Genomic DNA, 12,656 nt, shown 5'->3' with positions numbered 1-12,656 from the left:
AAAAAGCCAGGATCTCTGACATCTGTAAAGAGCCAATAGGCAGCTCTAGACTATCCACGTTGGGATTTCTCTCTCTCTCTCTCTTTCTTTCTTTACTTATCTATCTATCTATCTATCTATCTATCTATCTATCTATCTATCTATCTATCTATCTATTTATGATAGTCAGAGAGAGAGAGAGAGAGAGGGCAGAGACATAGGCAGAGGGAGAAGCAGGCTTCATGCACCGGGAGCCCAACGTGGGATTTGATCCCGGGTCTCCAGGATCGCGCCCTGAGCCAAAGGCAGGCGCTAAACCGCTGCACCACCCAGGGATCCCTTCGTTGGGATTTCTTTTGACAGTGTGTAAGTACTGTTTGTATTTCCTGTTAAAGGTAGGCATACTTCACTATGGATAAACTCAACCTCCTATTTACCAAGCCCTGCGCTGGAGAATGCTATTTATGCATCAGCATAGACTGGGGCAAGGGCTGTGCAGGAAGGACATGGATCAGGTGCAAGCAAGAGCAGCTTGGCACCTGTGAAGACAGGCGGCTACAGAAGGCCTCCTTGAGGAAGAGAGGTTTTGCCAAGCCTGAGGGAGGAAAAAAGACCCAGGAGTATTCCGAGCAGAGGGCACAATGGTGAGAAGAGCTCAAGGTGTTCAAGGGACTGAAGAACATCGTGTGACTCCAGTACTGGCAGGAGATGTCAGTCGGGGTGATCAGGCCCTGATGAGGAGAGGGAAATCTGGAATGATTTTAGGTGGAGGAGTGATAACTGATTTAGGTTTTGAGAAGACTAGCTGCTGTGGAGAGAACAGACTGGGTTGAAGTGGGGCTAGGGAGAATAGAAATGAGATCAACACTTCAATTAAAAAGCATTATAACATCAAGTTTTCAAACAAACTGAATTTACTAAGTTAACTAATCATTCAAAAGTTGGACAGGATATGAGACTGAGTTTATGTACTTTTCTGTGTGAAAGGCTGGAAAGAAACACATTAAGATTTACCAATGCTTATAATAATAATCATGCACTTATATGGGAAAACGTCTTTATTCTTGAGATACCCGGCTGAGGTATTATGATGGGTGTAATTTTTGAATGGTACAGACAAAAATATATACAGATAATGCTAATACGCAGAGTTAATTCTATGTTGAAACTGTTCATAAGATATAGTTAGAAAAAAATTACCAATGGTGATTTCCTCCAGGTAATAATTTTATGAGTGATTAAACATTCTTGCTTCATACTTTCCTTTATTTCCTAAATTAGTTTAATTTCTTGCATTAGGTAAAATAAAAATAAAAAGACCAGGCAGCAACTACACAAAGCTATTAAATTTCAATCTCAATCTGCCTTTCCCACTCTCTCACTCACTCCCTATGCCTGGCCCAGTCAGGCTTGGCTGCCAAGTACCAGCATGGCCTTCTGGAACAGGTTCCCAGTGAAGATGTGGCTTTGTCCAAGGCCCCAAGAGATCTGGCTGGAGTAGCAGTCATACTCACAGCTCGATGCCATGTTCGATAATCTCCTTTTGTTGCTTGATGACCTCAAACTGCTCTGGATCATCCTGGACAGCCATCTGGGTCCCTGAGGATACCGTGGACTCCATGGATGTCACACTGCTTCGTCTCGCCATGTCAAGGCCTCTCCCATCCCCCATTTCCTGATCGGTGGGCCTCTCCTGACCTGCAATGACATGAAACCAAAGGAAACCAAATAAACAGATGGGATACAGATATATCTGAGCTCAGGTCTGGCTCTATGGTTCCTTTTTCCAGACCTGTTAACAATATACTTTGTACTGTAAGAGTCATAAGTATGAAACTGTTATCACTCACGTAGTTTACTTAAAATTTTACTTTATTGTGGAATTTGATAAGCTAATTCTAAAAATCAAATGAAAGAACAGAAGTGCAAAAATCATGATACGTGAAGAACAGTGAAGAGGAAGACCTGCCCTAACAGGTATTGAACTCACTAAAGAACTCAAGGCATCTGAAAAGCATGGTATTGATACAAGAATGGACAAATCCATAGAATGGAATAGAAAATTCAGAAACAGACTTACACAGAGAAATCTGGTATATTGTAAAGATGGTGCTTCAAGGTGGTGAGGGAAGGAGAGATTACTAAAAAAATCAGAATGACTGCCTCTCCATTTGGGGAATATGACATTAGAGCATAACTCACATTATTTCTCCCAGATTGATTAATTTCTCCCAGATTGATTAAAAGGCAGAAGCGTTAAGGTCATCAGCAAACTAAAGCATTTTGCTAATTCTAAGACAGTGACACAAGGCCAACTTTCCCCAAGTGTCACGTTGTGAATGGAGGCGGTGGTGCAACAAGCCCTCTCACCAAGGCTGGTCTGGTGGTTGGGATTCACATATAGGTCTTTGCTCCATTCCACCATGCACTTGAGAATGGACACGAGGCACTCCAAACCTTTCTTCCTCAGACTGAGCTCCTATAGGACAGAAGGGACATGGCACAGAGACTTAACAGATAAACTGAGTGCAGACATATACGAGACTCTCAGTGAATCCTGTGAAAATAAGAGATAGTCACTGACATTCAGTGCTCATATTAAGCATAGAACCCAAGGAAAAGTTAACAGGTGACCTAAGTATTTAGGGCTCATTGTAAAAATCCTGAAAATTTCTAACGCGGTTCATTACAAACACCCTAGTAGAAAAACAGGAGATATGTGCTTTCCTAAAATGAACAGTGTTATCTGGATTTTTTTTAAGTAAACCCTATGCCCAACATGGGGCTTGAATTCAGGACCCCGAAATCAAGAGTTGCATGCTCTACCTACTGAGCCAGCCAGGTGCCCCAAGTGTCATCTGCATTTGTAAAAGGAAGTAATCCATTACTTGTATAATTCAAAAAACACTTAAGACACTTTCCTTTTTAAAAAAATCAATAGAGGGGGATCCCTGGGTGGCTCGGTGGTTTAGCGCCTGCCTTTGGTCCAGGGCACAATCCTGGAGCCCCAGGATCGAGTTCCTGCATTGGGCTCCCGGCCTGGAGCCTGCTTCTCCCTCTGCCTGTGTCTCTGCCTCTCTCTCTCTATGTCTCTCATGAATCATTCAATCAATCAATCAATCTTTAAAAAAAATCAATAGATTGGAGCATCTGGGTGGCTCAGGTCATGAAATCAGGGTCACGAGATCGAGGCCCATGTCCGGCTTGGCACTCAGTACAGAGTCTGCTTAGGATTCTCTCTCTCTCCCTCCCTCTCTGCCTCTTTCCCACCTCACGTGCATGCGCACGCACACGTACACTCTCTGATAAATACATAAAATCATAGGAAAAAAATTGCTTAAAATAAATAAAATTTAAAAATCAATAGGGTCTAAACCGGTGACCCTCCCCACCCAAGGAGAAAAGAATTTTACATCATGCAACAAATGAGTAATTCTGGACACATTCTTACTCTTCAAACACTCACAAATGCATTTATTTTAAGGCTTACTCTGCAAATAAAAAAAAATGCTGATTTTTTTAAAAGTAGCATTTCTTAAAAAATTGAATGTGAATCACAGATAACCTAAAGAAATGTAACTATTTTAAGACTCAAAATACCATCTACGGAGGTACAGATCTCTCTGTCAATCTGACAACTATGGAACTTCTAGGGAAAATGCCCACACACCAAAATTCTACACATAATTCCAGGCAGCTCCTAGATCTTCTGATCAGTTCCTTCAGAGACCTCAGGTTAAGACACTATTCTCTGCATGGGCATTCTAATGAGGCAATTGGATAAGAAGCAAATTCCTTTGCTTTACTAGAGCCTAGGATCGTGTTTTCATATAATCTTTGGAAAGGTGACTGCAAGTGAACTTACTTCCTCCAGGTCTCAGCTCAAATGTCACCTTCTCAGAGAGACTATCTTCATGACCCCATTAAAAATGACAGCACCCTCATTTCTAGCACTCCTTTACCCCTACTTTATTCTTCTCTACAGCTTACTTCTACACTGTCTGCTTATAAATTAGTTATGACCATAGCAGTCGTGCACATTCATATGCATTGTTTTATTCACTGCTGTACCACAGCATCAAGGACAGAACTAGCCTGACACACAGAGGCGCACAATAAATGTTTACTGAAATGAATGCACTTTAATTTTTTTTTTTTTTTTCAAATAAAAATGGACCCTTAAAAAAATCCACTCTGGGTGTAGAGCCTAACATGAGGCCTGAACTCATGATCCTGATATCAAGATCTAAGCTGAGATTGAGTCAGACGCCTAACTGACTGAGCTACCCAAACACCCAGAAACCAATGCACTTTAAATATAAATGGGGGTTTTCAGTGTTTTTACCTGCAGAGGTGTCATTCCCAGCTCATGTCCACTTCTTCCCTGAGCGATTTTGGATAAATCATTTACGAGGCGCTCAAAAATGTTAGCAGCATTTAAATCACAGTCGTAGTTGACATAAATATCTACAACACACTGGGCATCTTGGAAAATAACACACAGATATTAGAAATTCTGATCCAACACACACAACAGTTACATTTTCTTACTAAATGAGATTCCCTTTTCAAAAATGCTTCCCAGTAAATCACTGACTCAGGTAGATACCTCCTTTAGGAAACATATGTCAGATGTACTTAAAGTTAGGATGCTCTCCTCCCAGGCCTGCATCAGCACTGACTAGTATCTCAAGCTGCTCACTCCACCTCTCCAAGACTCATTCTCTCTTAAGAAAGGGATAATAATTGCCCGATCAACCTCTTCAAGTTGTGTCACTTATGAAATTATGTTTGATAACAGACAAGTGAGAGGCCTGGTTGATAGCCGTGCAACTGTACATTGATAAGATAAACCTTGGAGCTGGAGACTGACAAAGTGCTTAGTTTGTAGGGGAGTGACCATGTATCCTGGTTCTGCAGGATTAGGGGGCCTCCCAGGATGTGGGACTTTCTGTGCAAGGACCACAAAGTGAGGGGCAAACCAGACTGAGCTGGGTCATTCTCTAAAAGATAAGTGGAGTGGGACTAGACATTAGGTTAGCATTAGCCTTTAATGGTAAGGCTTTTCCAGTGCTGCATTACAAGTCTAAAAGCAGGTGGCACATGGGTGGCTCAGTGGTTGACCATCTACCTTCGGCTCAGGGCATGATCCCAAGGTCCTGGGATCAAGTCATACATTGGGCTCCCATGGGGAGCCTGCTTCTTCCTCAGTCTATGTCTCTGCCTATATCCCTGCCCCCCTCTCTGTCTCTCATGAATAAATAAAATCTTAAAAAAAAAAAAGATGTCTAAAAGCAGGAGGTAAAGGTCCCAATCTAGATTTTGGAAGAGCATTTCTGGGTAAGTCAATGGATGAGCACACTCAGAGTGAACATACCTGCACAGATTCTTGTCAGCGTCTGAATGACCATCCACCTGTGCTCAAAAGAACTTGTTGATGTTTCTAAAATGTTCAGGAAAATCTCTTTGAAAAAGACCTACATCACATGAAGACAAAGGGGAACACCAATTAATACCATTTAAATTAAGGCTCAAGGGCAGCCCCAGTGGCACAGCGGTTTAGCGCCGCCTGCAGCCCAGGGCGTGATCCTGGAGACCCTGGATGGAGTCCCACGTCAGGCTCTCTGCATGGAGCCTGCTTCTCCCTCTGCCTGTGTCTCTGCCTCTCCCTTTCTCTCTATGTCTCTATGAATAAATAAATAAAATCTTAAAAAAAAATGTAATTAATTAATTAAGGCTCAAGATCCCTGGGTGGCTCAGCGGTTTAGCGCCTGCCTTCGGCCCAGGGCATGATCCAGGAGTCCCAGGATCGAGTTCCACATCAGGCTCCCTGCATGGAGCCTGCTTCACCCTCTGCCTGTGTCTCTGCCTCTCTCTCTGTGTCTCTCATGAATAAATAAATAAAATCTTTTTAAAAATTAATTAATTAATTAATTAAGGCTCAAAACCCCCACAGGCTCAGGCAGCTCTGACAAGGGAAGCAAGCTGGGTAGAAGTGAAAGAGCAATGCACACACACACTTGCTGAGGAGTATTGGAACCCTGGTCTCCCATGCGAACAGCTAGCAAGGACGGACCACAGCAACCCGCAAGAGATGCAGGCCCCTTTAGAGGAGCAGCTGCCCCTCAGGAACCAGCCAAGAGCTGCCAAGCAAAAATGAGGACCAGTGTTACAATTTTGAGAGAAACCAGAAATCTAGATTGGAATGTAAAATGAAAATGACTTCTTAATTTGTCAACTAATTCAGGTTATTTGAAACAATTTATAAGTTTAAACAAAGATGTTCAGGGGACTGAGCCCAACACATGGGCTGCTCGATTCAAAATTTTGGTTGAGGGACGCCTGGGTGGCTCAGAGGTTGAGCGTCTGCCTTCGGCTCAGGGCATGATCCTGGAGTTCCAGGATTGAGTCCCACATCAGGCTCCCTGCATGAAGCCTGCTTCTCCCTCTGCCTATGTCTCTGCCTCTCTCTCTCTCTTTCCCTCTCTCTCTCATGAATAAATTAAAGCTTTATTTAAAAAAAATAAACTTTTGGTTAAAATGAAAGGTATGTAAGATTTGGGGGCAGGAACTTTTAGGAAAAGGTATTCTCTCACTCAATTCAAAAAGTTCTTCTTTGGGGTAGCCCGGGTGGCTCAGCAGTTTAGCACAGCATTTGGCTCAGGGTGTGATCCTGGGAACCCAGGATCAAGTCCCACATCGGGCTCCCTGTGTGGAGGCTGCTTGTCCCTCTGCCTGTGTCTCTGCCTCTCTCTCTCTCTCTCTCTCTCTCTCTTTTTCTCTCATGAATAAATAAAATCTAAAAAGTTCTTCTTTGGGGTATCAGCAAATAGACTGTGTAAGTCTAGTTCCTGGTGGCTCTGTCACCAGGAGTTAACTCTTCAAGGACAAGCATTATACAAAAACAAACAAACAAAAACACGAAAAAAAAAAAAAAAACCCACAACAAAAACCCCACAAAGCCCCTCAAACATTTTGGAGCTCATACCTCTATTTGCATTTTCAAGTGCATTTTGAAGTTTGAGAGAAGAGTAAGAAAAATAGCAAGAGACAGCTCAAAGACATCAGGCACTGAAGAGACGCCATTTTTGGATAACGCCACACAGAGATACTGCTTGATTGCATTGATGAACATCTCGTGAGTCCTGAAGACCGGGCCAGCATTCTGCAGCACAGACAGGAGCAGCTGAAGGGAAACCACCTTGGAACGCAGCTCGTGGGATCTGGCACAGAAAGTGAAAGATGGTGACAGTGCTAAATGATTCAATTTTAAAGAGTGTGTTTCTTGAGAAGGCCTCACTCCTCTACCAGCAAGCAGAATTTTCTGAACATCAATGAGTTAAGAAATGTCACTGGCACCTAAATGCCAAGAGAGTGAGGGCAGATGGCATAAGGTGGGTCCTCCTGGAATCTGCAGGCCTATGAGGACAAGAGTTGCCGACTTATATAATCCTTGTTCTCTCCCCACCATAAAATAGGTATTTAGCTAGAGTAACGTAAGTATAAATTGACCCAGAAAGCTGGTTCTGCATTAACTTAATAGGACCAGTTGCTTTACATCATACATGAGACTTAAAACCTGTGTCCTACTCGATCTTTATGGACAATGGAAGCAGTGCTCTTTATCCACCTGCCTCATGTTTCTACCCTCACCCACAGGGCAGGATAGAAGGAAGTTTTCCCAAATCATCTCCTTAATGGTCACTGTACTTCAACAGAAGAGTTGAGGATTTTTGTTAGCGACACAATAATAACAGTGACAATAAAATTCATAAAGTGCAGGGCCCCATACTCAGGATGTGATGATATCATTTCATGTAATTGATCCTGGAAGGCAATTTCCCACATTCCCATTTTTCACATGAGGTTCAGTAACTCATATGGCTGTGAAGGTGGTTTCAAGTGAGCCAGGAGGGAATGTGGCTCTCTGGCTCCAAAGCGCTTTCATCCCTGCAGTAGCTGGCTCACTATAAAGAAAGGTTTGGCTTCTCTGGGTTGAATGTGGGACTTAAATTTGTACCCATGAAGCAGAAGCTTCTTATGAGAGCAGGGCAGTGAGGCTTGTACATATTCTGCCTCTGCATACCCTGAATCAGATTAAATTCATTAGTTAGGAAAGTCAGGAAGAAGGTGCACGTTCAATAATAATAACTATTTTTTTGCATATAAATCACGGAAAGCAACACTGGGCAAAATCCTGGTTGGTGTAGACACGCAGACAATCCACTATGAAAGGGCTGTTGGGAGAGCAGGAGTCTGAAAAGCTGTAAATTCCTGCATTCACACCAACTAGGGGACAGGGCACTAAGGTTTCTCAGAACCCCCACGATCCTCCTGGGTCATCTGGGTCACACATGGCCAGTCTGTGTCACACACGGTCACACACTGCTGTTCACTTACTTTGGATCTGGGGGGCCTTCAGCAAGGGGTTTCATAGACAGCTTGCAAAGGGAGCGAAACACCAGGAAGGCGTCCTTCTGCAGAATGTGAGAGAACCTTGTGGCCACTTGATGTCCCTGTGCATCTGATTCCTGAGATTGAAAACAAGAGAAAAATCAAGGGGTCAAAACAAAAGAAGAACTGTTTTTCAAAAATAAGGAAAGTACTTAACTCATGAAATTTTAAAATTCTGTTATTCAATGGGGAAATGAGGAATGTGGAGGAGGGGACAATATGTCAAACTAGGAGCTAAGGGGGGAGTCATTTTAGCAATTCTAAAAACCTTGTTCCTTGTCCTCCAAAAAGCGGGTATGGATGGCTTAAAATGATAAGTGAGCAAACACTAAACTGTTACACATCTAAGACAAATATAGTTGACCCTTGAACAACACGGGTTTGAACTATATGGGTCCATCTGTATTTGGATTTTTTTCGATGAATCAGTGCAGTATTGTAAATGTATTTTCTTTTCCTTACGATTTTCTTTTCTCTAGTTTATTTTAAGAATATAGGATATAATACACATACAAAATATGTGTTAATCAACTGTTTCTGCTATTGGAAGGCTTCCTGTCAACAGGAGGCTATCAGTAGTTAATCTCTGGAGGAGTGAAAGGTTACATGCAGATTCTCGGCTGCACGGAGGGGTCAGTGCCCCTAGCCCTCGCATTATTTAAGGGTCACGTGTATAAGTAATTATGTTAGCTTGGATAACAGTATTTCTAAGAACACTACTGCAGGATAGATGGGGGGAAATGACAGGCACTTTAAAATATACTTCACTAAAACTAAAAAAAAGCAAGCTATATTAAAAAAATATTTGTAACATATGACAAGGACTAATATGCTCGACATACGAAAAGTCCTTCTAATTCATTATAGAAACACAGAAACCGTCCACCCAAATGAAAAACAAGCAAAAAAACATGAATAAGCAATTCACCAAGAAATGCAAATGACAGATTAACCTAAATAATCTTATTACTAATTATTAAGGAGGGATCTTTCTCCCACTAGATTAGCAAAATTTTGAATGAATGCTATTGCCCAGTTTTAATGAGGGTATGGGGAAATGAGCACTGATAGCCTACAGGTGGGCAGAGATTCAAGCATTACCTTCCCAGCAGGCTAATGTGATGTTAAGGAACAAAAGCCTTAAAGCTTCCAACTCGTGACCCCAGCAATATCACTTGTAGGAATTTATCCTAAAGAAAGAATTAAGGATGTGCACAAGATTTATCTATAAGGATGCTCATTATAGAACTATTTCCTGTGATAAAACTGAAATAACATAAAAACCTAACAAGGAATTTGTAAAATAGATTATGGCAATCCATATGACTGAAATTTACATGATTACTAAATAAATTAGTTAGGTCTTTATGTACTAATGTGGAAAGATGTCTATAAAATAGTGTTGAGTAAACAGAGCAAGTTACACCCTAGTATATAAGGCAGGAGTCCTTCGTATGGATTTGAGTACATCCCTTTAAGTGCATTCTTAATGGGGATGACACCATCCCACGGGGACTGCTGCAGACTGAATGCTTGCGTCCCCCTTCATCCCCATTCATAGGCTGACATCTAATCCCCAAAGTGATGGCATTTGGAAATGGAGCCTTTGGGAGGTGATTACATCAAGAGAGTGCAGTCCTCATGAATGGTGTTAGTTTCCTTATTAAGAGGCCCAGAAAGCTCTGGGCCACAGTAAGAAGACAGCCATTTATGAATCAGGAAACAGCCCCTCACCAAACACCAAACTGCTGATACCTGGACCTTGGACTTACCAGCTCCAGAACTGTGAGAGCTAAATTTCTATCATTCATAAGCCACGCATCCAATCTATTAATGTTCTATTATGGCAGCCCAAACAGACTAAGATGGGGATAGGAATTGGTTCTTGGTGGATGGGTAGGAGGGTGGAGGGTGGAAAAATCTTATTCTTTGTATGTATAAAGCATAGGTACATGTATAAACATAAATAGATATCGAGTTTAGCAGTGGCTTTAAGATTCATGAAAGTAGGTGGTGCATCAGAAAAATAAATATACAAAAGGCCGCAGCACGAGGGGAGAAAAATGTAAAAGATTGAGAAACACCAGTGAAAAGGTGCAAAGAGTGGGTTCAGGTAAGATGTTAACACCATATTTCTCCTGGTTTTGAATGTTTACATATAGCATTTTCAAGAAAACAACAATTAAAAAAATTAATGTGGCAGACAGATTTATGGGTCTGAAAGGATGTTCATAATATATAAGTTTCAAAAGCAGGTTACAAAACAGCATGTCTGTTGTGTGATTGATTACATTTAAGTGGAAAAAATATGAGAGAGAAAAAATCTAGAAGGATATAAGTAAAATGTTAACAAGGGTTATCTTTAGGTTAGGGGATTATGGATGACTTTTATTTCCCTACTTTTCCTTCTCTGTATGTTCTTATTCTTATGTAATGAACGCATATTGAGTTAAGAAGAGAAAGAGCGGGAAATCTAAATTTTTAAAAGTCTGAATAAACAAGTTTTAGTAACAATGCTATATATAACCAACAGTAGCACATTCCAAGAATGGAACCTACGAATACAAAGCACATCAGGCCAGGACAGTGGGACTGCTGGTTTTCATTCGCTGCTTCTGCTACAGATTTAATTATGCATCTTCTAAAAAAGTAAAAATCCAAATGCATCTGTATAGGAGGAGGATCACCAACATACCAGATTATCCGCCGACGACAAGGACTGTCTGTCGTCTGCTATCCCGTTGGTCTGTGAATTTTCATCAGCTGCTGGGGGAACAGCACATTCCTGGCACCCCAGTTCACCCAGGACCCGCTCAGGTTCTGTCAGGCCATGCTTTTGTGCTGCTTCTTAAAACACGAGTGTAAAAATCATCACCAAATTAGTACTTATCCCAAAAGGTCTGACACCAGGAAGAAATTATTCACATAATCTTCCAGTTGCTGCTTCCCCCCATCCCCTTTGCTGCCACCCTAGGAGACTGACATAATATTGCAAAAGGCTTGACCAAGATGGTCCCTTAGGCTTTACATATGTCTATTATCCACAGCCCCACTCCCCAGAGGTTTCATTCATATTGCAGTCCATGTCAGTGGAACCTCTAGAACAGCAACCCTGCCCACCCTGTCCACTTCTGGAAAAGGTTAGAAGCAGCTAAACATGAAAAGCAAAAGAGTTTTTAAAAGCACTACTGATATAGGGGTTAGAGAAGAAGAGCCATGTAAATACAAAGAGGTGACAGTTATGACAGAAGACCTCAGTCACACAGGGGAAAAACAAAATAGACCTGAGCTTCCTGGCAGCCATATGAAAAAGGGAAAGAATTAAAATTATTCTATTTTAAGGACTTCACTACCAAAAGGTAGAGTTTTACATTCTATTAAGTAATTGCATTTAACTCTACATTAAATAAATAATGAAATCTATGAACACAGATTGGTGGTAACCTAAATCAACAAAAGGATAGGGCTTAAAGCAGCAGGTCAAACTTCCTTGACTTTTACCCTCAGTAAGAAGTACATTTTAAAAATCATGATCCAGCACACATATAATAACTGAAGCACATATTTTTTTGAAGCACATATTTCATGAAAAAATGCTTAATGTTACCATGTGTGATATATTCAGTTTATGTTCTATTTTCTCTCTCACTTAAGAAATGCTGGTTGTAGGGCGCCTGGGTGGCTTGGTTGGTTAAGCATCTGCCTTTGGCTCAGGTCATGATCACAGTGGTCCTGGGATCGAGCCCCAAGTCAGGCTCCCTGCTCAGCAGGGAGTCTGCTTCTCCCTCCCCCTACTTGTGCTCTCTCTCTCTCAAATGAAATCTTGAAGCAAAAAAAAAAAAAAAAGAAATACTGATTGTAACCTCCTGCTAAATTAATGATTTTCTTGAACCATTAATGATTTATTGACACTGGAGCCAAGTGTTCAAATATAGCCATTTACCTAAGATTTGGAGGGCAAAAACAAAAAAAAAACCCATCCAGTAGTCATTCTGAGTTTAATTCCACTGAAACCACACCATAAAACTGAGGGAGCTGTGAATGAACTCTAACAAAACTTCCCTGTGCATGTGAAACCCACTGACGTGTGGACTGTCCCCATGACACATCAGTGGCTAGCCATGAACATTCAGCAGCTATGAGTACCACCTCAGAACTCATAGCCACTCCTGAAAAAAGCTGGTTGTACCCGGAAATGGCCTCTATCTTCCAAGTGGAGCACC

The 12,656-nt window shown here is 41.6% G+C and overlaps 1 protein-coding gene across 5 annotated transcripts in view; it reads right to left on the bottom strand.

Annotated features, from left to right (window-relative positions):
- ARFGEF2 (ADP ribosylation factor guanine nucleotide exchange factor 2) overlaps positions 1–12,656 on the bottom strand; it is a 95,962-nt gene that overhangs the window by 52,952 nt on the left and 30,354 nt on the right. For all 5 annotated transcript variants that reach the window (XM_038572544.1, XM_038572543.1, XM_038572546.1 and 2 more), the window contains exons 8-14: positions 11,129–11,280; positions 8,380–8,510; positions 6,968–7,202; positions 5,357–5,456; positions 4,325–4,464; positions 2,350–2,458; positions 1,494–1,677 (exon numbers count right to left, since the gene is read on the bottom strand). In XM_038572544.1, the coding sequence (XP_038428472.1) occupies positions 1,494–1,677; positions 2,350–2,458; positions 4,325–4,464; positions 5,357–5,456; positions 6,968–7,202; positions 8,380–8,510; positions 11,129–11,280 (1,051 nt within the window). The remainder of the gene's footprint in view (positions 1–1,493; positions 1,678–2,349; positions 2,459–4,324; positions 4,465–5,356; positions 5,457–6,967; positions 7,203–8,379; positions 8,511–11,128; positions 11,281–12,656) is intronic.

The sequence above is a fragment of the Canis lupus genome, chromosome 24 (genome assembly GCF_011100685.1).
Source record: "Canis lupus familiaris isolate Mischka breed German Shepherd chromosome 24, alternate assembly UU_Cfam_GSD_1.0, whole genome shotgun sequence".
Taxonomy (NCBI): domain Eukaryota; kingdom Metazoa; phylum Chordata; class Mammalia; order Carnivora; family Canidae; genus Canis; species Canis lupus.
This window is presented reverse-complemented; position numbering and strand designations above follow the sequence as displayed.